This window comes from Ischnura elegans, chromosome 3 (assembly GCF_921293095.1).
Source record: "Ischnura elegans chromosome 3, ioIscEleg1.1, whole genome shotgun sequence".
NCBI classification, from domain to species: Eukaryota; Metazoa; Arthropoda; class Insecta; order Odonata; family Coenagrionidae; genus Ischnura; species Ischnura elegans.
Window position 1 is genome coordinate 128,969,314 of NC_060248.1, and position 24,313 is coordinate 128,993,626.

At 37.2% G+C, this 24,313-nt stretch overlaps 1 protein-coding gene across 9 annotated transcripts in view; it reads right to left on the minus strand.

The window, feature by feature from the left end:
• LOC124156553 (neurofibromin) overlaps positions 1-24,313 on the minus strand; it is a 115,273-nt gene that overhangs the window by 12,629 nt on the left and 78,331 nt on the right. For 6 of the 9 annotated variants that reach the window (XM_046531166.1, XM_046531163.1, XM_046531168.1 and 3 more), the window contains 6 exons: positions 23,518-23,658; positions 21,412-21,499; positions 16,802-16,972; positions 16,015-16,142; positions 12,798-13,007; positions 4,523-4,678 (listed from right to left, as the gene is read on the minus strand). In XM_046531166.1, the coding sequence (XP_046387122.1) occupies positions 4,523-4,678; positions 12,798-13,007; positions 16,015-16,142; positions 16,802-16,972; positions 21,412-21,499; positions 23,518-23,658 (894 nt within the window). Of the gene's footprint in view, positions 1-3,041; positions 3,138-4,522; positions 4,679-12,797; positions 13,008-16,014; positions 16,143-16,801; positions 16,973-21,411; positions 21,500-23,517; positions 23,659-24,313 lie in introns of all 9 variants that reach the window. The other 3 variants (XM_046531169.1, XM_046531165.1, XM_046531167.1) reach the window with 2 other exon arrangements.

Below are 24,313 nucleotides of genomic sequence, written 5' to 3' on the forward strand. Positions count from 1 at the left end.
TTCCCCCCCATTCCCAACCTTACACTCCCCATCCCAACTCATCCAAATACGTATTATAAATACAACTCCAGAATTTCACATTTCAGAGCAGTGTACAAGAGAATGACCTAATGGTTGAAATGCATAGTACATTCCCAAATAATTTATGGGAAAGTGCCATCTTTTTATTAAGTCAAGATGCCCTTCCACTACACCTAGCCTGCTTTTAAATAAAAAAGGACATAACACACAAATGCCCTTGAGGGAAAAACTGATGCGAGTAGCTATAAAAGGGTTGCAACGGAGAAAATGAAAACATTAACGAAATTATTTCCTATAGATAATTAAATCATTAAAAAAAATTATAGTCATTACTCATGATTGGCATCATTCTGAAATTTATGGCGCATCCCTAAAATATTTGCTTATAACAAATAACTATTTTGGAATTTATGTGTAACTATTATTCAAATTAATTACAATTAGGTACAAGTATTGTTAAAATGTCATTTTTTTAGTGACCTAGCCATTACTGCGTTCATTCTTAGCATGAGATGCTTTAAAAAGGAAGATGTCATAATAAGCATGCAACTCTAAAGAATAACAAATTAGAAAACAATAGAATAAGATGGATACCCAAACCCCTAATATGAAGATACAAATGACTTCATACAAGAATGAAAGATCTCACTCGGTTACAAAGTCGAAACAGTCGGTATTAATAGATATAAGTACGGAAGTTCACCACTGTATTTGTAATCAATCAGTATGTGTGAGCACAGGTAATTCACATCAAAAACAAATGCCACAAAAAGAAATAAAAGAGCAAAGCCTTCCCCTAGTTAAAATACAGATATGAATCGCACCCAGCTCATAGATAATTCTGGGTAGCAGCATGCACAACAGCAATAGCACTAGTAGGCGAGAGTTAAATAAAACCAATGGGGAGCAGTCGGAAGAGACAACTAAAAATGGAATCCAACAGATTGACCTCGGCAGGATCAAAGAAAATTTTCATGACGAGCAATTGAATTACACCAATAACCAACAGACAATGAATATTACCAAATGACACATGTAAAAAGAGGCACCTCAATTCTGACCACTGAATACCTTTCACATCACACACAGACTAGGTTAAGTGAGTCATGAAATAAATTTGAAAGGTGGATAATTAAATACAGGTATCGATATACAATTCAAAAATACAAACTGAAGTTAAAAATATTGTTAGAGATTAGAGAGAGTAGAACTTTACAAGAAACAGCAAATAGATGGACAGAAGAGAAGGGGGAAAGAGGTTGCCCTGATTCATGGTCGAAGGATTTCATTTTCACTTTCTTCAATCATAGGACATTTCATTTAATTGTATTTTCATAGGCGATTAATAATCTGTACATAATGCCATTAATATGCTCAAAATATTACCCTACGGCATTAAAGACCTAAGTACTCCCATGATATTGAAAGCAAAAGGAAATTTCTGAATGCTTCAACTAAACAACAGTTTGCAATATAGCTATGCTAAAGCAGAAGCCAAAGCATTTCCCCTCACAAGTAGACGGCCGACATCGAAAATCAATTGTTTTAATAATTTAGTTTGTACTTCAAAACACATAATCAGAATTCAAAAAGAATCCATGCCTGCGTCACCAATGCATCTAATCTTGTGGCCTGTAAGCTCCGTTAGCCAGATAAAAGTATAATGTCATTATTTTACAACATCATCATCAAGCTGAAGCAGAATGGACAGTACCCTTGATAACTGATAGCAATATATCGAAAATGGTGAGAGAAAAACTAATGCCTACACAAAAATCCAAAATAAATTTTCATCATTTTATTCAACACGCTAATTTGGTTCCAATTTTCAAAGCAGGGTGCTCACAGAGGCCACAACACCATTGGCACGTTGCCTAGTTATCAGCACATTATACAAACACACACTCTGATTTAATAGCAACAGGAAAGCATCACGGTGCCACAGTGATGCATACTGAAAAAACATGCCATCGATAACTCATGGCAATGCGGGTCCTCAACAGCACATTTAACAAGAGGGCAATGAGCTGACAATTGATGGTCCGCATAGTGGAAGTATAATTTGATTGAAGAAAACCAAAGCCAAATGATTTTTTTAACTTCTCATTCCTCCCTGGGTTCATATATTGATTGAGTTGAAAATATTTATCTTCAACGAAAGTCAACCCAAGTATTTGAGACACACCAATAAAAAATATAGCTTCCACTATGATAATGCAGTGACAACTTATCAACAATCAATCTGCTTCATTAGACTCATCAGAGCTATCAAGAGTGACCATCAATTATGCATCAAGTCACCATGCCCGTGCAATGATTAATCGAGGTATAAAATCATGGCAATGATTTCTGATGTAAGCTTATCTGTTCAGCAAGAAGATGGATAGCAGCACAAGAAATTACATCAGAAATTACATTTATTATGTACATTGCTTAGCTATTGAAAGAAGCAATAATATCACAACAAATAAATTTTAAGTGCCACAAAGTAACTGTGACTTATAAAACCATCACTAACCAGAAAGCTGCTTGATGCATAGCTCCAAAAACAAGTTAAATACTTAACTAAACGCATCTCAATTCAATGGCTTTTCTAAGAGCCATTCTTAATTCTAAAGATGTGTACTATCACTAGCTACCTAGCATTTTGTACTAATAAGCATTCTCCTTATCAATGCAACTGCTGAATCTGCTTTTATTGATGAGAAAATACAATTGAGACCACTACAACCTAACAATGCGCATCACAACATACAGAAGCGACTTAAAATGCAGCCACTACCCCACGATAAGCATTTGTGGCACACTGAACGATTAGACACTTCTATTACGGTCCCTATCTTGATGACTCATCATCTGCAGAGCAAAGTGATAGTGGTATCAACTACTCGAGCCATGCTTTTCCCTCAAAACATACTTAAAATAATCAGCTCGCAATGGCAGCACTGTTACTCAGAAATATCTTAATCACTTGATTCATAAGTTTCAATTTGACTGAACTGGTGGTAGGTAATGCCTACCTTTTCTCCCGCACCTTCCCCGCCCTCCATCGACTTTTGTTCTTTAGTCGTTGGGACAGAGAACGATCGCTGAGTTTTGAAGAGGACCCTTGCATTCTGCACAGGTTCGAGGGTTGTAGGTTTGAGGAAGGTTTGGTGGGGACAAAAAAAAAACAAACAATGGAGGATAATGGAATGGAGATATTTGGAAGGAATAGGGCAGACGGGATCGAGGAGAGGTCATTGAGATGGCATCGAGAAGTACAGCCAAGTTAAGGAAAAATAAGAGGTACAAAAAAAAATGAGAAGGTTTTGAATACAAAAAATGAACGTTTCAAAGGCATCGAAATTGAGGAGGAGATGGCGGGAGCGTGGTTGTTGCATGAGTGAGAGAGAGACAGAGAAAAAAAATACATTTTATCAAACAGGAGAAATGGTAGAAGTCAATCTTTATGAGAAAAACAGGAGAAACAAAGCAGCAAAGAGAGAGATAGAGAGAGAGAGAGGCAGCAATGGGGTGTGGGGAATCGGGATGATAGAGACACGAGACAAAAATGGGCCAGTGAGGTGCACAAAATTACCAAAAGTGGGGAGAGCAAGTCGCCACGAGAGGAGGCTATAATTAAGGGAGGGAGAGAGAGAGAGAGAGAGGGGGGCCAGTGCTGTGGCTGAGAGGCAAAAGTATCAACGTTTGGATCTTTAGAGCACTGCCCAATGTTCTATTATGTAATTGGTAATGTATACCAACTGCATGAATGAATAAGTCTTTAATTCCACAACTGTGAATCTTATTCAATTATTTAACTGATACAGATAAATTACAGAGGCACTATTATTATCATAATAAATTATTATAACTGATTATCAATGGCATTAAGTTAGTATTATGGCTGCTTATTATGCCATGGGAGTATCTAATTATCTCAGGATTACTAAATCATATTATTTAGGAGCCATCAACAGTTTAAGAAAGCCATAAATAATAATTTATGCACAATAAAAATAGTAATTAATAAAAGCTTTAGAAATAAGTACTGCTGGAATCATAATTTCGTCAACATATTGGGACTATAAAATAAACTTGATAACAGCAGTGATAGAATTATATTTTTACATTAACATTGACATCAAAGAAATTAAAATAAAAAATGTGTAATGCCTATATTAATAAAATATAGAACTCAAACTTACTCAATTTTAAAAGAAACTTAATCGTTTGCTTGGATCCAAGACAAAAAAAAATTAAAGTAATTGAATTGTTGAAATGAAATAGAAATAGTACTCAGGGGTACATAATACAATAGATTATCTAGGAAATTATAAATTGGATCGGCTGCTGTAATACAAATTTCAAGGAGCATATAATTATTTTAGCAAATTTATATCTCAGTGAACAGACGGATGATATGTTATTTAGTTATCTATAAATCTCTCTCTCCTAATCATTTCCTCCTCTCCTAGGCGCACTCTGACCCAGCTGAAAACACTCTCCTGACCCTTACTTTTCCGAGCCCTGCTGCCCCAACACCTTCCACAGACTTCTGCGACCGGGGAGCAGGCACAGAGGAGGATCGTTGGGTGCGGAACAGTGGCCTGGGGTGCTGCGCTCCCAAATCCAAGCTTCGCCAACCTTTCGAGGAATCCCCATTCGAGTGCGCCTGACGAATGGTGGGTGGGGCAGTGTTTCATACAATGTGATGCCAAATTTGGAGGAATTGCAACAACTTCAACCATAAGTAGCAGAGACAAAAGTCTAACAAGATTTGATCATTATTTCTTTCGGCACCATTATAGTATAGCTATGCTAAATCTTCTAAAATCTGTAAAAAGCTCTATCAGTCTCTGAGCTCCACAAACAAATCTCAATGTAATTCTTAGCAGCACACCCAAGCATTCTTCTAAAACATGTCACACACCACCTTGCAAAAAAAACCATGAGCATGAATATTCCAGGAGGAAATGTTTATTTTTTCCCAAGAGCAAAGAGAGCAATCCATTCCTGACTGAGGAAAAAATTAAGTAATTAAAACAAATGGCAAGATGCTTTATGATGGATTTTCATGTCATTACGTAATGGGTGAAAAGTTGAACTTTTCGGCATTTGAGGAGTTTCCTTCAATCATGATTATGTGAGTTTTGAGTCACAAGCATCCACAAATATTGCTAATGAAAATGAAGATATTATACAAATATATTTATGGAAATCCCTAACGAATCCATCACTATATACAAGTCCTCAACATAACATATAAATCATTGGTTAGATAGAAACAACATTCGAGACACCATGCATGTGTGACACATACAAAAGCCTTTATTATTACTGACTCCCATGACTTAAATTGTACTGCATTACGTAGGTTTCTAGAGATCAAAAGTATTTTGTGCATCAAAGTTGAGGTAGCTTCACAATCAGGTGATGTATCCAAAAATATTCATCATTACGAATAACAACATCCATGCCTGAGGCACAACTCAACCCACGGCCTTTGGGTTAGCCAAAAAGCACACTACCCTCCAGGCTAACTTGGTTAGCTTATATAATGCTCAGCCAAAAACCCATAAAGGAAATTGTGGCATTGCAGTAATTAATTAATATGGGACATGCTTGAACAGATCCATAAACACAGTATAACATTTACCTTCACAATAAGATATGATTATATTACAAGCAAAGTAGGTATATTGTGTGCACAAATCAATAGAAGTAGCATGCCTATTGTCCTTAAGTTATTGTGTATACAGATGCATAAATAACTTTCCATAAATCAGTAGGTACACATTAGCATTTGGTATCATCCCCCATATAAATATGGGCACAAATATTTATCTCCTGTAGATATAGTCAACCCCTGAGATTTAAATTCTTCAATGCATGGAAAGTCTGCTGAAATTGCTTCTTTTGATTTAATAATTTTAATAAGAATCTTACTAATTAGCCATCGTCAACTAAAAATGCAGGAAAATCTGACTGAACTCCACAATATTAAAATTTCATCAATGGACAGAACGGATGAGTGTCCACATACAAACATTCTTTGGCCAGAGGGTTTAATCATTCAACCATACTTCCCTCACTATAGAGTGAAATCAGAAAAATGCTCTCTCCCAGCAAAAAAAAAAAGGAACAGGGAAAAATAAATTCATTTCATCAAAAGTGCAGAATGAGGGTAAATGTCAAAAAATGCATCTTTGCCTTGCGTCATTCACTCATAATATTTTCAAAAAATTACCAGAGAAGGTGCATTTCCGAAGGTATCTGGCATAAGACAAAAGAAAACATATTTTTTAAATGACTTAAAGGCATACAATGTTAGTGAAATTAAAGAGGTAAAACGTCATGACAGTTTTAGATGGCCACAGACGAATTTATGGAAACAATTATTTAAACATTCTGTATTGGACAATGCAAGTAGTAAATCCTTCAGTCGGAGAATCACAGATTAATTTTGATGGTTAAATTAGTAGAGCTCTGGATCATATCTGAAAAGAAGACTGGTAAGAGGAAACAGTCATTCAAGTAGCTCTGAATGCCATTTTCACATTTCCTGGGGTTCTAACATACTTTTAATGCTTCATAAAAATGTGAATAGTGAAATAGTGGAAAGTACTTCATATGCAATGACAATAATTAATTAATACTTTATAGATTGAACTACACCAACCTAAAAACCATAGTTCATCCGATAAGATACTGGCCTTCTTCCTAAACTTTTGAGGTACCTACTACCTGAGTAATAGTTCACATGATAATAACTACAAAGCAGTAGCAGAGAATTTTTTACAGGTACTCTAAAATCATTTAACCACTCATCAATATCATTGTATCATTGTAATCACTAATTAGGAAGAGCCCTAAGGTTTCCCACCAGGTCAAAGAGGTGATTTCTTAGGACATTTTTTAAGGCATAGGCCTAATTCCAATCCAACTATGCCACCTTAGTATATGTATACCACACACTAATTCAAGCACATCATTTGCCAAACCTGAATGTACCAGCGTAAGACAAAAGCGCATGTGCACTGATACGGCCATCTACAAACTATAAACCAAAACAAATCCCTTACCAAAATCTTTTTTTTAAATCATTAAGCTGAAGGCTATGCATAAAATGTATGGATAAAAAATCGAGATTGGTATACAACTGGCCGAATTTTGATGTTGTACATTGCGTAGCATGCATCACTGATGCATTGTATAATAAATATATGTACAAAAAGAGACCATCCCCAATTCTATTTTGGAACATTAGTTCATATTATCAGTCAGGCATGAACGTACACAAATGCATGAAATCCAACGAAAACATAATATATCAAATAGTCAAAAACTTTGGATGCATACGCACACACCACGTAAAAAGATGAGTCAAAAATAAGGCGATAATTTTTCTAAGTGGGGCTTTTACACGTAAGTGCATTAACTTTAAAAACCATTTTTCACCTAAATGTGTAGCTTAGTTTGATTAAATAATATTTAAGAACAAATACTACGGTCATGTGTTTGGCCTGTGCCTACCATATTTCTTTAGTAAGGCCTGTACAACTATGTACATAGCATGCCTTCAGCGGTACAGCCTTTATACATATTGTTTTGGTCTGAGGGTTTGCCCAAAGTCGAAAAACGTGACATCAATTTCATAAACTGGGGAAATTTCAGTATGTCTACCACACCCCAAAGTGGATTGGAATTTAGTCATCATTTTCCTAGTGATAGAGCAACTAGAAAATTCTCCAGTTCATATAGATAGGATCCAAGTCAGGTGGGCTCTGATAGATTCATTTTTTTTCTCTTCCCCAAGTTTTACAATTGGTTTACATGTGGTGCTAGGGTGGAAGTCCGTGTATATGTTTGCACTGAAGCACTACGTGAAAACCAATGATTAAAAAACTCTGAGAAGAGAGAAAATAGACCAGCGGGAAAACTGACCAATCAGAGCTCACCAGACCTGGATCCTCAACATAAACCGGAGAATTTTCCAGTAGCTATTATCCCCTTGAAGACGATCAGGGACGCCGACTTGCAAAAAATATTGGGGGGGCCCAAACAGGGGATCTTTCCCCGGGAAGTTTTATAAGTAGTGAGTATTAAGTTTTTTAAGCATTTTAGAAGAGTCATGGGATCAACATTAGAACCCTGATCACTCGAATCTCGATATCTGGACACTCCGGGGAAAATCGACAAGCCTGACACATTTTTTCCTCTCACCCATAACGGATTTTTGAGGGGGCTCGGGTCCCCTCAGGCCCCATGGAGTCGGCGCCACTGAAGACGATGGCAGACCATACCCTCGAAATATCAGAAGAAATAAAACGGGTGAGAAACTCAGGAACTCTTCCTCCTGTCAATTTGCTGGGAGAGGCTGAGATCCTTTGCACTAGTGGCCAGTTGAATAGCTACTTCAAAGGCCCTATTCCCCAGAATGATCGTAGGCTTTCCCGGCATATAGAATGGTGGAAGGTTACACGGGATTTCCACCGTGTCAGGTTCTCCAACTCCATCTCGGCCGACGTTTCGATGGGCAAGTTGCCCATCGTCTTCAGGGCATGTCAAGTCTTGAAAATCGGCCTCCTTATATATGGATGAAGGCGGTATCAACCGGGGCAGGTGTTATGTGATTGGTCAAGAGCTTCCTGCCTTTTTCCTCGTTCCTCACTAATGCTCCTCAGCACTGGTTTCCACGACACTGGCTACACTCTGAGCACCTCATGAAGACGATGGACAACTCGCCCATTGAAACGTCGGCCGAGATGGAGTTGGAGAACCTGACCCAGTGGAAATCCTGTGTAACTTTCCACACCCCTTATTCCCCAGCTTGAATTTTCCTCGTTATGAACACTCACATGGTAATTGCTAAGCTGAAAGGAGGCATTTTCTTAGAGAGGGTGTCTAGTTTTTTCACTTTCATCTCGGAGCACAGTGATAAGAGTTTGGCAACCAACAGAATATAATTGCTTTTTTTCCCTATTCCTAAAGGAAATAGCCCAATGGAGGCATTTTTACCAGCCAATTCCACATGAGTCGTGGAAAAGAATTGATGAGATAAGTCAAAAGTGATGAGATAAGTGAGGACGTGATTGGATGGCACGATGGTATATTGTTGGCTTACCAATTTTCTTTTACAGTAAACTCTTGATTTTATGAAGCAAGATAATATGAAGCTTTAAAAATACAAAGCAAAACTGTCGCTCCAGATGAAAAGCCAGTGCTAAATGCATGGCGCAATTGAAAATACAAATTCTGGGTTCTGAAACTTCATTTATCATATAAGATAGGACAATTTATGATTTTTTAGATTTCAAAATTACCAGGGAATTCCCACAATGCGGAGATCATTGATTAATTAATATAAGGAAGAATACATATTTTAGGACGAATTATGGCTTTAAATCTAAAGCTAAAACATTTATTCAAGAATGCTCTCACGGGCGACATTCAATTATGTTTACAATGACTCTGTGAAGGCAAATAATGGTAAAAAAAACCAAAGTAAACGTTTTGTGAGATGTACAAAAAATTCTTGAAATTACGCAATTCGATGTTATGAAGAGGCAATTTTTTGGCACAATGATTTTTTATTATCAAGAGTTTAATGTGAATTCAACCTTACAAGGCACAACTTGTTGAAGTATCTAATATTCATGATACTATGGTTTACTGCTAAATAAACGTTTGTAGAAAAACAAAATATTAGCATTAAAATAACCAATTTTTACTGCTTTGCATATTGCTATTGATTTCAAGACAGCTGTGAAATAATGAAGTAACTTTCCCATTTCTTGAACTGAAAATTTCTGTTAATTATGTAACATGACTTCTACTCACTTAGCATTAACCATTTTACTGCAGATGGGTTTCATGGCCCAAAATCTGTGAAGAACCCATTTGATAGTTATAATTCTCTAATAAGTACAAGTTTCTTTTAGTCATAAAGTTTAAGGCTTCTCCTCCTGCTGAAAATAGTATAAATATTTAATTAACATTCATTTCCAGCGGCAAAAGGTAAAAGAAGCATTTGAATACCAAATGGGAATATAAATGAGCTTGAATTAAAATGACATCACATAATTTATGAACTGGAAAAGGCAAGTAATTAGTCAAAACATCAGCAGATTACTAAAAAAGCAGCACAGTTTCAACACCTAAATAGTAAGGAAAAAATTAAACAACCAACCAACCTCTGCAAAAAAAAAAGTAACAAAAATTACATTATTTAAGTTCTACTTTATCATGAATATACTACTTATGTGCATGTAACAAAAACACAAAAAGTTAAACATACAGATAATGAAAATACATTTAAAGAATAAACATGAGGACACCACAAGATGGTACGATACAAAAAATACTTATACACTATAATGCCTTTGAAAAGATGATTCCAATATCATGATCAAGATAAATGTAGTTTTCCTTAGCTAGTCTTCCTTTGCTAAGATTTTTTAAAGGTTTGAATTAAAAATTCATGTTTCTGGCTAAATAACATTCAAGGAGATGCTGATGATAACATAAGATGCTGAATCTAATCATCAAGACTTGATCCTGACCCAACTTGGGCTATGACTTCAACTGTTGTGATACCTATTTTAAATTCACCCTAATCTTCTCCATTGTTTCGCATCGCAAAAAAATCCCATCCCATAAAAATTGGTTGGCATTGGTATTTATCACAAACCATCTGTAAAGTGAGAAAAAAATCCCTATCTGCACACAAAGAATTAAGGCCTCAATTTTCCTCCAATGAGGTACATACATGAATTTACGTTCTCCACGCAGCAAACCTCATTTCCCCAAACATTGCTGCACATTGAAATGAATTTTTGCACCATGGCTGATTTTCCATTTCTTGAGAAAAAAAGATGTAATTCATGCAATGGCTTCCAGACAGTCCCACAATGCCAAGGGCAGTTCACCACGAAGCACTGTCACTTTAAATCAAAATGGGCTTAATTGACCGCCTTCAAATCAATCTATACATGTACACTACAAATGGCCCGACAGAATGGTCATCAAGGTGCCTGTCTCAATCCAGCAGGGTGCAGCAGAACTCATTTTTTAGTGCCCCCCCAAAATTTCTACCCCCCAGAATTCCTCCGAATTTCCTCTGAACTTCCTCCGAACTTATCCACAGAATTTCTCCAGCTAAGGACTTTTCGTGCAAAGGCCCTTCAACTGAAAGGCTCGGAGACTCTAAGTCTCGGAACTCTTGTCTCCGGACAGGGTTCTCAGAACAGGGTGCTCTCACTAACAATTGCTAAGTTTTTGTAGTGTCATGGTGATGTCTCATTACCATCCATAACAACATTAAGGAAAACTTTCATGGTGCTATGTATCTTGCATGAAAAGAAAATTTCTAGACTTTCACCAAAAAGTATCAAACACCGATTTTAACCTGAAATCCTTCATTCAAGTAAGTGGATTTCATAACCATAGTGCCTCAGCACCTAGATTTCAATCATGCTATAGTCGTAAAGGATGATCCAGATATCACTTCAACTTAATGACCGTTTTCTCTTTGGGTTTCTGCTGCATTTCACCCACACTTTGTGTATTTCACCTAAGGGAAGCCCTTGCCTGCAGATTGTCATGGCATGATAAAGGGGAACCGAGGCATGGAGATAGTGTACAGGCTTGCAAGGAGATGCATCAGCTAGTTCTTTCTCCATGCATTATCTTGTACTTGGCATTATAAATATTAAAATAAAATGTGGGAGGAACAAATTTCTCATTCATTTCTAACCGGATGCTAATAAAACTCCTTACAGACAGTTACATAAACAGGGCATTAAGAAAGGATTGGAAAAATTCTAGTGATAAAAAGTGAAAGCAGGAAGAACGTAGTGCTAGTATCTGTGATATTTTCCAATATTCAAATGCCCCATCCCTATCATCAACACATAGAGAACAAATGTCAGCCCATGGTATGAAGACACAAAAATTGAATACAGCCAGCACCTAAAGAACAAAGGTAACATCCCAAAATGAGCATTTTGGATTATTAGAATGCAAAGCGCAATAGTGAATGCCACTTGATGAAAGGGAGCGTATTTCTCAACTCTGAAATATGAGGATTCCACATTCAGCTAGGAAACAACTTTCACCTTAGAAAATCTGCCCATCCACATTGGGTGCCCTCTTCTATCTATATTACCACATTTTATGCTTGCTATACATACACTCCTCATCATAGAAAAATAAGCATTAGTTAAATTATTCCTAAAAGGCAAACATACTGCTGCAAATCTCTATTTTATTATTTAACCACACTATCCCATCAAATACCTACTAAATTTACATGCGTTTCAGCAGAGGAATAACCACACTTCTTTAATAATGTTTCACATTACTATGGCTCCACCTATTTTATTTATTAAAATCACAGACATTTACACAACTCACAAAAGCACATGCGCTTCACTGGGCTTAAAGTACATGACTAGCCAAAGATGTTATCTGTTAATAAAACTATTCATGAATCAAAATTAGAGCCTTCAAATATGAAATACTGTCTCACTACTTTCTATGTCTTTAATAAAATTCTAGACTTAAAAAAAAAAACCTTGTGAAGTAAAAATGCTCAATTTCACACTCTGAATTAAGACAAACTTGTCATCACTAGATTCTATGTGAGGTATTCCACTTAACATACTTAAAAGCAAAATGACTACGCCTAAAGCATGGAAATTTTTAGTCAACACACATACTTATGATATTTATTAGAGCTAAAGGATCACTAAAAGCAAAGAAACGTCACCAAATAAAAGAAAGAGCCATACCTGCTGAACCTGAGTCTGCTTTTGTTGACGAGCTTGAACAATGGCTGCCTGATCTAAGAGATCCCAAGACTTCTGGCGGCGATTTGTCGGTGTTCCCAGGGGGTTGGGAATAGTGGATGAATCACTGATGACAGAACCACCCCCTCGGTTGACAGCCATAGTATCATTCGCTGGCATGTTAGCCGGTGGAATCACAGTGGAATTCATGTTCTTTTGCATTAAATGGAGAAAAAATGTACTTTGGAATCAAAAAGTCATTCTATAATGAAAATAGAGAATAAACTTACTCTTAGGTAATGTGATTCATAAATTAACATAGAAGGAATAAATTTTCTATTTCTCGCATTTTTCAACTCAGTAGAAAAGTTTTATTCAGACACTCCAAGCACCTGACTTCAACGCAACTGAATTCAGAGTAATAGCATGATTATATAAATAGCTTAAAAACTAGAGATGGGTCGAATAGCAGATTTCTCAAACTCGAATATCGAATTCGAATATTAAATCATTGCTCGAATATTCGAATACCTCGAATACTAGAATTGCACAAAGCATATTATTTCTTTAAGCTTCTTATTTCTTACTAAGTTTCTATTTCCCTTGATGAAAGTATAAATAAAAATTTATACAATGGAACCTCGATCTATCGTTTTTCAGGGGGGACGAGAAAAACGATAAATGTGAGAATGTTTGACTAGGTTGCCTATGGAGCAGGAAACCAGGATTTTGGCGAGCAATTAAGATTTCCTTTAAAGGAATTTAGCTGATTAATGGAATATTTTAGTTTTATGAAAACAATTTGGGCTTATAGTTCATTCAACTAACATCTCTTTCAAATATCCTAAGGGGGCACACCACCTTGCGAAAAAATGATTGCATGCCATCTCGGCTTTAACACTGCTACGATGGATTTCTGTCTGATGTATATATTCTTATCTACCAAACTCCATTTCTGCGGCACGCCGATCTGATACTCGGCTTCATCCAACTTCTTATTTTCAACAGGTAGCTCGCTTTACCCTCACTCCTACTGTCAAGTGCTAGCGGACAATCTGAGGCGTTTTGCAAAATACACGCGCTTCTCCACCGGATTTCTTCAATTATTTTCAGTCCATCCTTGGAAGTTCACACGAGATAAGCAGATGACTTCGAATTGCTAGCAGGGAGAAACCAAATATCCTGAGAAAATATCCCTTCGACTGTGACAATAGAGATTTATAGCATAACTCATAAATTGTAACTTGATGTATGTTTTCGAAAAAAAAAATATGGCATCAGCTTCCGAGGAGCTCAGTTGCGAGGATATCGAGTTTCGCCAGAATGCTTAGTCTCCCTCGTATTTTGACATTTATTTCTTTGCGTAAAATGCTTAAATAAACTCAGAAATACATTGTGTTTGGTCTTATTCTCTTTGAAATTACGCACACATTACTAATATTTCAATCCAATAAAGGTGAAACATTAATTGACGAAAGTCATTCTTAAACACCTTTAGTGCTAATAGATGACTCATACAGCGGTTGACCTCCACAGAAAAGGGGAACTTCGAAGCTGGTAGGAAAAAAAATGTCAGTGGGGGAGAAAAGGGAGGGCCCGAAACACGTTTCTATTGTTCTCGTGTAACTTGGTATTTTTTCGAAGCTAAGGTCTTCGTAATATGATCCCTACGCGAGCTGTGACCTTTTTTTATTTCAAAGAAGAGGAAATCCTCAGAGGGGGGCTAGTGCTGAATCGAGGGGGATACCGGATCTTGGGAAATGCGCTAATGTAAGTATCCCACGGAACTCAAGCAGCAGTTGACCTCCAGAAATGGGGAACTTCGAAGCAGGTAGCCAGAAAAAGGTCAGTGGGTGAGAAAAGGGGGGAGGGTGTGAAACACGTTTTTATTGTTCTCGTAACTCGATATTTTTTTCGAAGCTAAGGTCTTCGTAATGCGATCCCTGCACGAACTGTGACCTTTTGTTTGATTTCGGAGAAGAGGAAAGCGTCAGAGTGGGAAGGCGAGTGCTTAATGGAGGGGGATAGCGGATCGTGGGAAATGCCCTAAGGTTGCTATCCCACGGCACTGAGGTTCTCCTGGTGGGGGGAATCGGGGATTTTCGGATTTTTTCACCCAACCATTTTCGGTTCCTCTCGTCGAACTCTTTTCGCCGCTCAAATCCACGCATTTGATGTAATTCGTCAACTTGCGTAAAACCGCACTGCGAGCACCAAATGACTACAGTTCTCTACATTTTTCTGAGTCAACTACCAACGACATGCGTGCGACAGTGTATGACGCGAAATTCAAAGTATTCGAGGCAGTACTTTTCGCATAACTATTCGAGACATCAAATATCGAATACTTTCTAGTATTCGAGGTATTCGAGTATTCGCGGATACTATTCGCACATCTCAATTAAAAACGTTCATACTAAATATGGATGAATGGTAGTAGTGAGACTTTTGATATGATACTGACACTATTCAATTATTCCTAATGAATAACTTCTAAGTATCTCCACCAAACCAATAACATAAAATGGTCATTCACAACTAGCTCTACTTTCAAAGATTTAATATATGACATTGCCATATTCATAAATTTCACGTTAATTGAGCCACTAAGAAGCCTAACTTAGCAGCTTACAAGGGATGCTTAGTCACTAACTGAGAAAAGCTAATCATACATGAATTTCCATAAGCTACTAACTTAGAATTCTACTAGTGATACCATAGTAGCAGCTATTGGGTTGTAGCTGGGCTTTTAGGAATTAGCTATAGAGCACAGTGTCAAAATAAAATCAGAAAACCATTACCCTTAATCAAAAATCTAACCTCACACTATGGTTTTTATTAGTTGATATTTTATGATTTAGGAATTAACGACAGAAAAACCGCTTTAAACAAACTAATAAACAAAATATCCCTTTGCCAAAACAAGATTTTATAAAAAAATAACAAGGATTTGGGAAACCATGAGCAATGCATGACATATGAATTTGGGAGAAAAGGTGAGCTAACTAAACATTAGGGTAATTTTCAAAAGTTGAACACTTCCTTTCACTCACACACTATTGACACGAGGGAAAATTCTACATGGCCTGAACTACTAACTACAGAAAAAAACCTTCTAAATTTTATCAGGAAAATTTTTCTGCATTAAATTTTATGTAACAGGAACCAATAGGAAATGAACTGACAACAACCGCAAAGGTAGAAGTGAATGGCGGCTTACCTGAGGCAGAAGGTTGATATGCATATCTCCAGGGAAATTTTCAGCAGAGCCTGATTCTGGCATTGGGCGAGCAAAAGAGTGCTTAGCATGGCAGCGACTCCTCACTTCCTCAGAAACGGAGACTAGAGCTGAAACATTTAAATGAATTGATTGGAAGTGGTAGTGAGGTATGAAACATTACTTAAGTCCAAAATTAATTACACAAAATTTACTGGCAAAAAAATGTAAATATTCCCCATGCAATAAATTAATAATGCCATGGAAAATAAATTTCTATTTTAAAAATAAAGTAGTTTTTACTTCAAGTTTACCAGAAGAAAACCATATCATTCATCAATTTAGTAGATCATGTTATGTCTGTCTAAAACTATGCACATAAAACAGGTTCTTACAGCAGAGTTAAATTATAGCCTTGTAATTACTGACAGAAAAACTAATATTTGCAATATTAGCAAACTTAATTAGTCAATATTTTTCAACTTGTGAGCCATAACAGGTTGGACTGAGAAATGAGCAATCATATTTCACCTCTTGCTAACCTTAAAAAAACTTGGTTATGATTGGTTTCAAATTCTGGTAAAAATAATACATAATATAATAATACACTTACATCATTTATCGACATGCATCATACCTTGGTCCTAAATTTAAATTCCAAAGCCAATAATGTACTATGAAATCAACTAGAAAAACTGAAGAAATTTTTTCAAGTTGCACGATTGACAAAGGCCATGTTTTAAGTTCAAAATATTAAAGATAAACACATTTAAGTACTTTGATAACATACCAGCAAGGTAAGCCACACTTTCCGGTGTAACTTCAAACTTGTCCCTTTTGTGAGGACGAGCAATGATTCCTAAAAGCATGGTGAGGACCCTCGTTGTTCTGGAGACAGTAGTTGGGGTTGGATGACGAAATCCCTTCAGGAGATGCCCCACCAAGGCAAAGTGAAAGTTAGCTGGTGAAAAAAAAAAAATAAAAATAATCAATGGATTTAATTAATAAAAGCAACATCAACAAATTTCAAACTTTTAGATACGACATATGGAAAAAAAGGGATAGGGTAACTGCTGACGTGCAACAGAAAATAGTTGTTTCAATGAATGGCAATATATACAATGCATATGCAATATTAGAGTGGGGTGAGTTTGAGCATTAGCAGCGAGTTTGAACGAACACAATCTCTGGGGTATACATTCAAATTATACACAGCGACACAGCAGTTACATGACATGTTTCATTGCCTGAAAGAATATGCTGTTCAATTTGGTAAGTAAATGAGAATGGATTACAACTGCATTCCATCAACAGATACATTTATAATCAATGACTTTGGAAAATATCACTGATGTGTAGGAGTAATGTAAGTCAGTACAATGCATAGCGTAACTTTCAGTAATTCCGCTGGATGACATTGTAACGTTTCAATTAATTTCACTTCGTTTTCACGTTACTTTCAAACATTTTATTTCACTTTTTAAATAATACATACTCGGGAGCAAGGGAACACCCGTCCGCCATAACTATCAAAATCCGACTCCCCCATATTTCACCTCTTCCCGCACCGTCAACAATCCCAACAATTACCTCACTCCACCTCTGCTGCTTATTATTGCTTTTATTTCGTCACACCAACAACCAAAACAAACCACTCAAAATTAGGTGTTACATTTGCCCCATTGGAAAAGAAAATGGAATTACATGCAATTTTCTTTTTCAAAGCCTTCAAAAACAAAGTATTATGGGTTACGGGCGTGGCCCCAACGCCTTCAGTTTTGAACTTCCCCTTTTCCATCACACAAACACAGTTCACTCCACTTCACACACCGGCATTTCATTATTCCATCTGTCACACTTCTCTTACTTATCACTCCCCTTCTCCGTTCACTTTACTCATTCATTCATCACTGTCATCATTCATTCCAAGCATATAAATACCAACCATGCACTTAATAAACAATCAACAAACACTCCTGCAATCACCCATATCAAATTATTACACATGTATTTACCCTCACTTTTCTCCTGTCACATCACCCTTCCACCGTCTCTCCAGGGTGTAACCACTCTCGCCACCTATCTAATTGCCCCATTTTAAATTTTACTCTCCTCCTTTTCTCCTTCCTCCTTCTTCTCTTCACCCGACCTTCGTCCCTTCTTACGTTACCTTCACGTATCCTAAATATTCTCGCGATCCTCTCAGAGTCACCTTCTCCCGCCGATCCAAGCTCGGTTATGTGACTGCTTCCTTCCGCCATCATGGAATTGACAAGGTGCTGTCGCTCCGGTTGGCGCTCCTCCGCTACATTGTTTAGTGCAGGCCGCTGATCAGCTGATATCTCGCCCGGCCGGTGAACGTATCCATCGCCGCGAAAGTTTTTGTCTCGTCGTCCCTCTCTCTGCTGGCTCGACGCCTGCCACTCCTGCTGCTGCGACTTCCTCGAGTCCCATCCGTGCTGCTGGTTGTGCTGTAACGCGCCTCCCGACGTCCTCCACGCACTCTCCTCACGGGGTCCTGATGTATGCCTCCCATCGAACGTCGGTACCTTCAACTGTACCGCGGATGTCATTGTGACGCTGGGTCTCGCGTCCCTCTCACGCACGATGTGTTGGACCGCCTCCTCATCCAGCCCAGCTGCCTTTGAGGTGGATTCTTGTCCTATCTCGTCCACCATCTTCCCGGGCACTTCCTCCGCTTGTTTTTCCTTTCTCCCCTCACATTCTCGCCGAAACGCCGCTAGCCCTTCGTTGATGCTTTTCATTGTCTCCTCCAACTTTTTGTCTCTTTCTTCTTGTTTACTATCTCGCCTCTCCCGTTCTGCTTTCCATTTTTTATCTCGACTCTCCCGTTCTTCTTCCCATTTTCTATTTCGACTCTTCTGTTCTTCTAGCATCTGTCTTAGTAGCACCCGTAGGTCACTGTATCCTTGGTCCTGCGTCTCCATTTCAAACTCATGTGTCTCTATATCTACCCCTTCTTTTATTAAAAGTGGCTTTAAACGCTCCTGCAGCTCAAATTTCGCCCCTTGGGTCGTCGATCCCCGATCCCTCAACAAACTTTGTAAATCTACCTTTTTCAGTTCGTAAAATTTTTTCACTCCCGCCATCTTGAATTCCCGCTCTCTACGACGCGACTCGTTCCTCAGGCGTTCCGTGGTCTCGATCCTCTCGAGAAGTCGTGCCCTACACGTTGCGGCGCCAAAATGTAACGTTTCAATTAATTTCACTTCGTTTTCACGTTACTTTCAAACATTTTATTTCACTTTTTAAATAATACATACTCGGGAGCAAGGGAACACCCGTCCGCCATAACTATCAAAATCCGACTCCCCCATATTTCACCTCTTCCCGCACCGTCAACAATCCCAACAATTACCTCACTCCACCTCTGCTGCTTATTATTGCTTTTATTTCGTCACACCAACAACCAAAACAAACCACTCAAAATTAGGTGTTACAACATGGTGTGCAACTACGTGAAGGTGACCTGAGGCTGGTGCCTGCCCATATTAGGCAAAGCAACAGAGAGAGCTGTTGATGCCATAAAAGATGGAAAGATGGTTTTACAGGGAAAATACTGATGCACGACTCATGGAGCCTCAAATAAAGACACATGGTGAGAATCATTCCTGATTTTCTTGATTGAAGCTTTCGTGGCTCATGGTGATTAAAAAAGAGTGACAAATGGGTGTATGCCACGTGCCATAGTGGAGATTGCCCCGACATTTCACGACCGACTGCTGGTCACTTTTTCAAGGGAATGATGCTGGCGTTTGGTTTTTGCTGCCTTTTTTGTTTCAGGTGAGAGGGGTGGGTGGGAGAGTGTGAGGAGTTCCCTTTCTCGCAGTTTTCCAATTTCTTCTCGAAATCCCCTGCGAAACTTGCAAACAAATACATCGGGGAAACAGGACGAAAGGTCAAAACTCGAATAGAAGAGCACAAGCGGGCCATTCGACTGGGTTACTCTTCAAAGTCAGCCGTAGCAGATCACTAAGCCACTGGACATGTCATCGACTTTGAAAAATCAAGAGTCATCGCGAGGGTAAAACATTTTAAAGTAAGACTCATCCGCAAAGCCATAGAAATAAAGAAGAACAAGAACAACAATACGTCGGGGCAATCTCCACTACGACACATGGCATACAACCACATGTCACTCTTTTTTAATCATCATTCCTGATGTTTCTACAGATGTCTCTTGCTCTTGTGCCCAGGGGAAAAAGTCTTGGGAGGAAAACTTGCTGGTGAGCCATGGAAGGGTGAATCCTTCTGGCATCAGTCAATTAATTTGGCATTTCTGTGGCAAAAGAAAAGTCTCGGTTGGGGAATTAGGACAATGTCCTTTTGTCATTTGATAGAATTGGCAAAGAAAGTAAATTTGAATTTCCCAGGCATTACCAGCCAGGAAATTCCTATCCATGAATTTGCTTCACACATTGCTTTCTATAACTGGCAATCTAATTAAAAGTTACAAATACATATTTCATTAACAAAGCCTTCAAAGGAAACTTTCTTTAAAGCAAAAGGTTGACTTTTTCTAATGGCATGAATGAGAAGATAGTTCTACTCAAGCAAATTGTCTGTATGCTGGACCAACACCCAGGAGAAAGGCAAGACTGTTTGATTTTAAAGGGTTTGGAAAATATCAATGAAATTGATCAGAATTGTTGTTTATCCTGTATCACCAATTTTTGTAAAATTAAATTGTGTAATTAAGGGGCTTCGATTTTAATATTTTACAATTGTAATAAAGAAGTTTGGAGATTATTGATCATTACATCGCAATTAATCACAGTTGTTGCAATAAAATGCCCGACACCACTTCATAGTTTTAATTCATATATACTAAATAACAGCTTTCAAGCCCTTTAACTCTACCTTGGTAAAGAAAATGAACCAAATTAATTTTGCCTTGTGTATTCAAAATATATTGTGTCATGGTGATAGCTTTTCGGTACATAAGCCCCTAATCAGAATGTCAAACTAGTTACCAGCATAAAAACTTACAAATAAGAGGCCTATTATTAATTATAGAACCTAATAATTGGTATTATTGATTCCTCGCTCTGCTCATGAGCAACTATAGATGCACAGTATCAAAAAAGAAATGTGTGTTAAAATTCGAACCATTCAGCAGGCTAGTTCAAGAGTCATTAGCAAGTGATTTTCACATTAAAATTAATGCTGAAAGGTTTAATTTTTCTATGCAATGTTAAATACAATTTTAAGAATACTGAACTTCATAACTGAGCATATTCATACAAAAACTAATTATGTAGTAATATGTATTTTTTATTAAGAGATGTGAACTAAAGGATTGATGGATCAAATCATTACCAGCACTTTTCATGCATTGTGATTTCATCATGCCTTTTCTAAGTACATATATAAAATTACCTTTGAAACTCAATCCCACTGCATGATCAAGCTGTTTGAAATGCCATTCCAATGGCTCTCGTGTTTGAAGCATCACCTGCTCTAGAGACTGGAACACAGAAACACATGTAAATTTTAAAAATAAAGTCACCACCCTGTGTGCCCCAAGAAAAAATAAGTAATAGGCATTTTTCTCTAATGAAACTAGTCACGATAAGAAACAGAATAACGAATGTAAAACCTAATTTAATTAACCTGAGAAAATTTTTCCCTAGATCAGTATTCAGAGACCAGAGACCTTTGGCCTTTCAAACCACTATTCAGACCATTACGCTACCCAGGTTCTTAATTTCCCAGAGCAATTTTTTCTTGAAAAAAGCCATGCGCAGCTTTAGCACAAGTTTGAGATTCTCAACCAGTTTTGGCTTCATGGAAATCCTTTCTCCTTCTTGTTGCCATCTTGAATGGACCACGAGGGCCTAATATCTAGCCCCAGGAGCATCAATGCAATTGCCCTGAACCTGGATAGCGTAGAGGTCTGGAAAGCCCAATGTCCGTAGTTTGATTCCCTTTCCAGGGGAAATTTTTCCTCAAGGCAATTAAGATAAATTTCACCACCATTGCTGCAGCAGAATTCAAATATTACACACAGCAAAATCCCTTTAAAACGAACCACCAAATAGCAAAATAATTCAAAAACCTTCTCAAAAGGAAGTCAAAGCTCCAGTCCCAGGCCCTTCCAATGAATACTAATGCATGGAGATAAATCTCTACAAACAAACCTCCATGATTTGAAAAATCCTAACATTAAGAGATGGATACTTTTTATTATATACAACACACATCACTCCCCCTAGACAGTCCATATTTTATATTTTTTGAGAGAAATCACTCATTTAAAATTTACGTTTATTGTCTTCAAATTTTCTGTGTGTAGAGAGTGGACCTTTATCAATATTTTCCTCCATCTCTTAAGTAAAAATTTTACATCTGAGAAAATTATGAGGTAAAATTTTCAAATTAGGCATGCTGGTAAACTTCTACAATACTTTACTCAATATAACTGAAAATTTTAAACAAGTAATTTGCTGGGAAAAAAGATTGGCAGACCAGGAGTGATGTATCATTAAGAAAATGTGTTCGAGCAACTTGAAATTCACGTCCAGCCAATTTTAACAAAAAAAAAGCTTTTTTAAGCCTTAAGTCAGGTGGTGGTGGTTGATAAAGGAACTATGCAGAGCTAGAAGTAAGGCTTATGGTGGTGCTTATAAATTTAACTATTAATAATAATAATAATAATAATAATTTATTCGCTGAAGGCAATACAATTGCATAGCTTCGTCAAGTTACATTACATAAAGGATAAAACACAAACAAACAATGGCAATAGAACACAGTGTGTATGCAAATGACAATTAAAGATACATCAGGACAATATTTAATACATTAATTTACATTTAAGTTTTTCCTTACATACAACATAACTCATTTAAGTTTTTCTTTACATACAGCATAAAATTCATCAGTAGAATATAAAGGTTTTTGTATTAAAAATTTTTTTAGCTCAGTTTTGAATTTAAAAAAATTGTTGATTTTTTTTATATTTTGTGGGAGTGAATTGTGGAGTTTTGCTCCTTTGTGGTATGGACCCTCAGTATTTAGTGTGGTAGATCTAGTTTTGACGTGGATATCTAGGTTTGACCTGGTATGATGCTGGTGAATGTTGCAGTTTAACTCATATAAATTCATGTTATTTTTAACAAATTCAATTTCTATTCAATTTCTATGTTTCTCTGAATAATGTGCTCTCCTTTAAAAAAATTTACGGGAGAAAAATATTAATGATGACAACATTTAACAACAGGTGGCTTAAGCAATCTAAACACTGCAAGCAGGATATAAACAATGGTATAGGGGTCGATTAAATACCCTATTGCTGCATTTTATAAAGCCTGCATAAGAAACTTGATTTTGTGAGTGAAGGAATGATAATAATTTAATATGTAGAAACCTTTTAGGTAGCTAAGCTAACTTACAATTTACATTCCCTAAACTGCACTTGAATAGATTTCTCTCATACATAAAATCAATTAAAAATCAATGTACAACTGACTCGTCAATACTCACTTTTTCCTCAAATGTTCCTTGAGAGTCCAAGGTATGAAGATTCTGCTCTAACAGAGCAAGACCAGATGCATACAAAGTCACTTCATCCAGCTGCAAGACAGAGACGCCCACCCAAAACAGAGCACGATGTATGGGTGATTCCTGAAAGAAAAATAATGCATTCGTTAAATATGAAATACCCAAATACGAGAAGATGTGCTAATTTAATTCATCAGACCCACGATTTACAATATTAATCCATTATGGAGGACTGATCCTACAGTTAATTCCATTGTGTGTTGAATTGGCATCATTTCCAGACAAGGACTCGGTTTGAAGAGCATAAGCAATGTAATCTTGATATTAAAAAAAATGTATTTCACAAACAAATACGACATAGAATTATATAGTTCATGGCATTGTTCTAGATGACACATAATCTGTGAAATTGCAACATTCAAAATCCACATGCAAGCAAGCAAAAGAATATATCACAAGTTGAACCCATTGTAATGCAGGGATCCACTGTAAACCCAGAAGAAGGCAAGAATAAGGAAAATTTCTAAATTGTTTTTGTGCATTCATCCATTTTAAAAACTGAACCTTAATTTTTTCCTTATGACTACCATGATAATGGATCTAAAAAAATCCATAAGTAAACGGATACATCACATGACAAGATCTATATTTGAAAGCATAAGTGACTCTCCTACACATGAAGACAGTGAGAATTTTACGGAGGACAACCCTACCAGATTCCTTGTGTCTTATGCAGAAAGCATATAGCAGTAATCCCTAGTGCAGATTACTGTAGCAA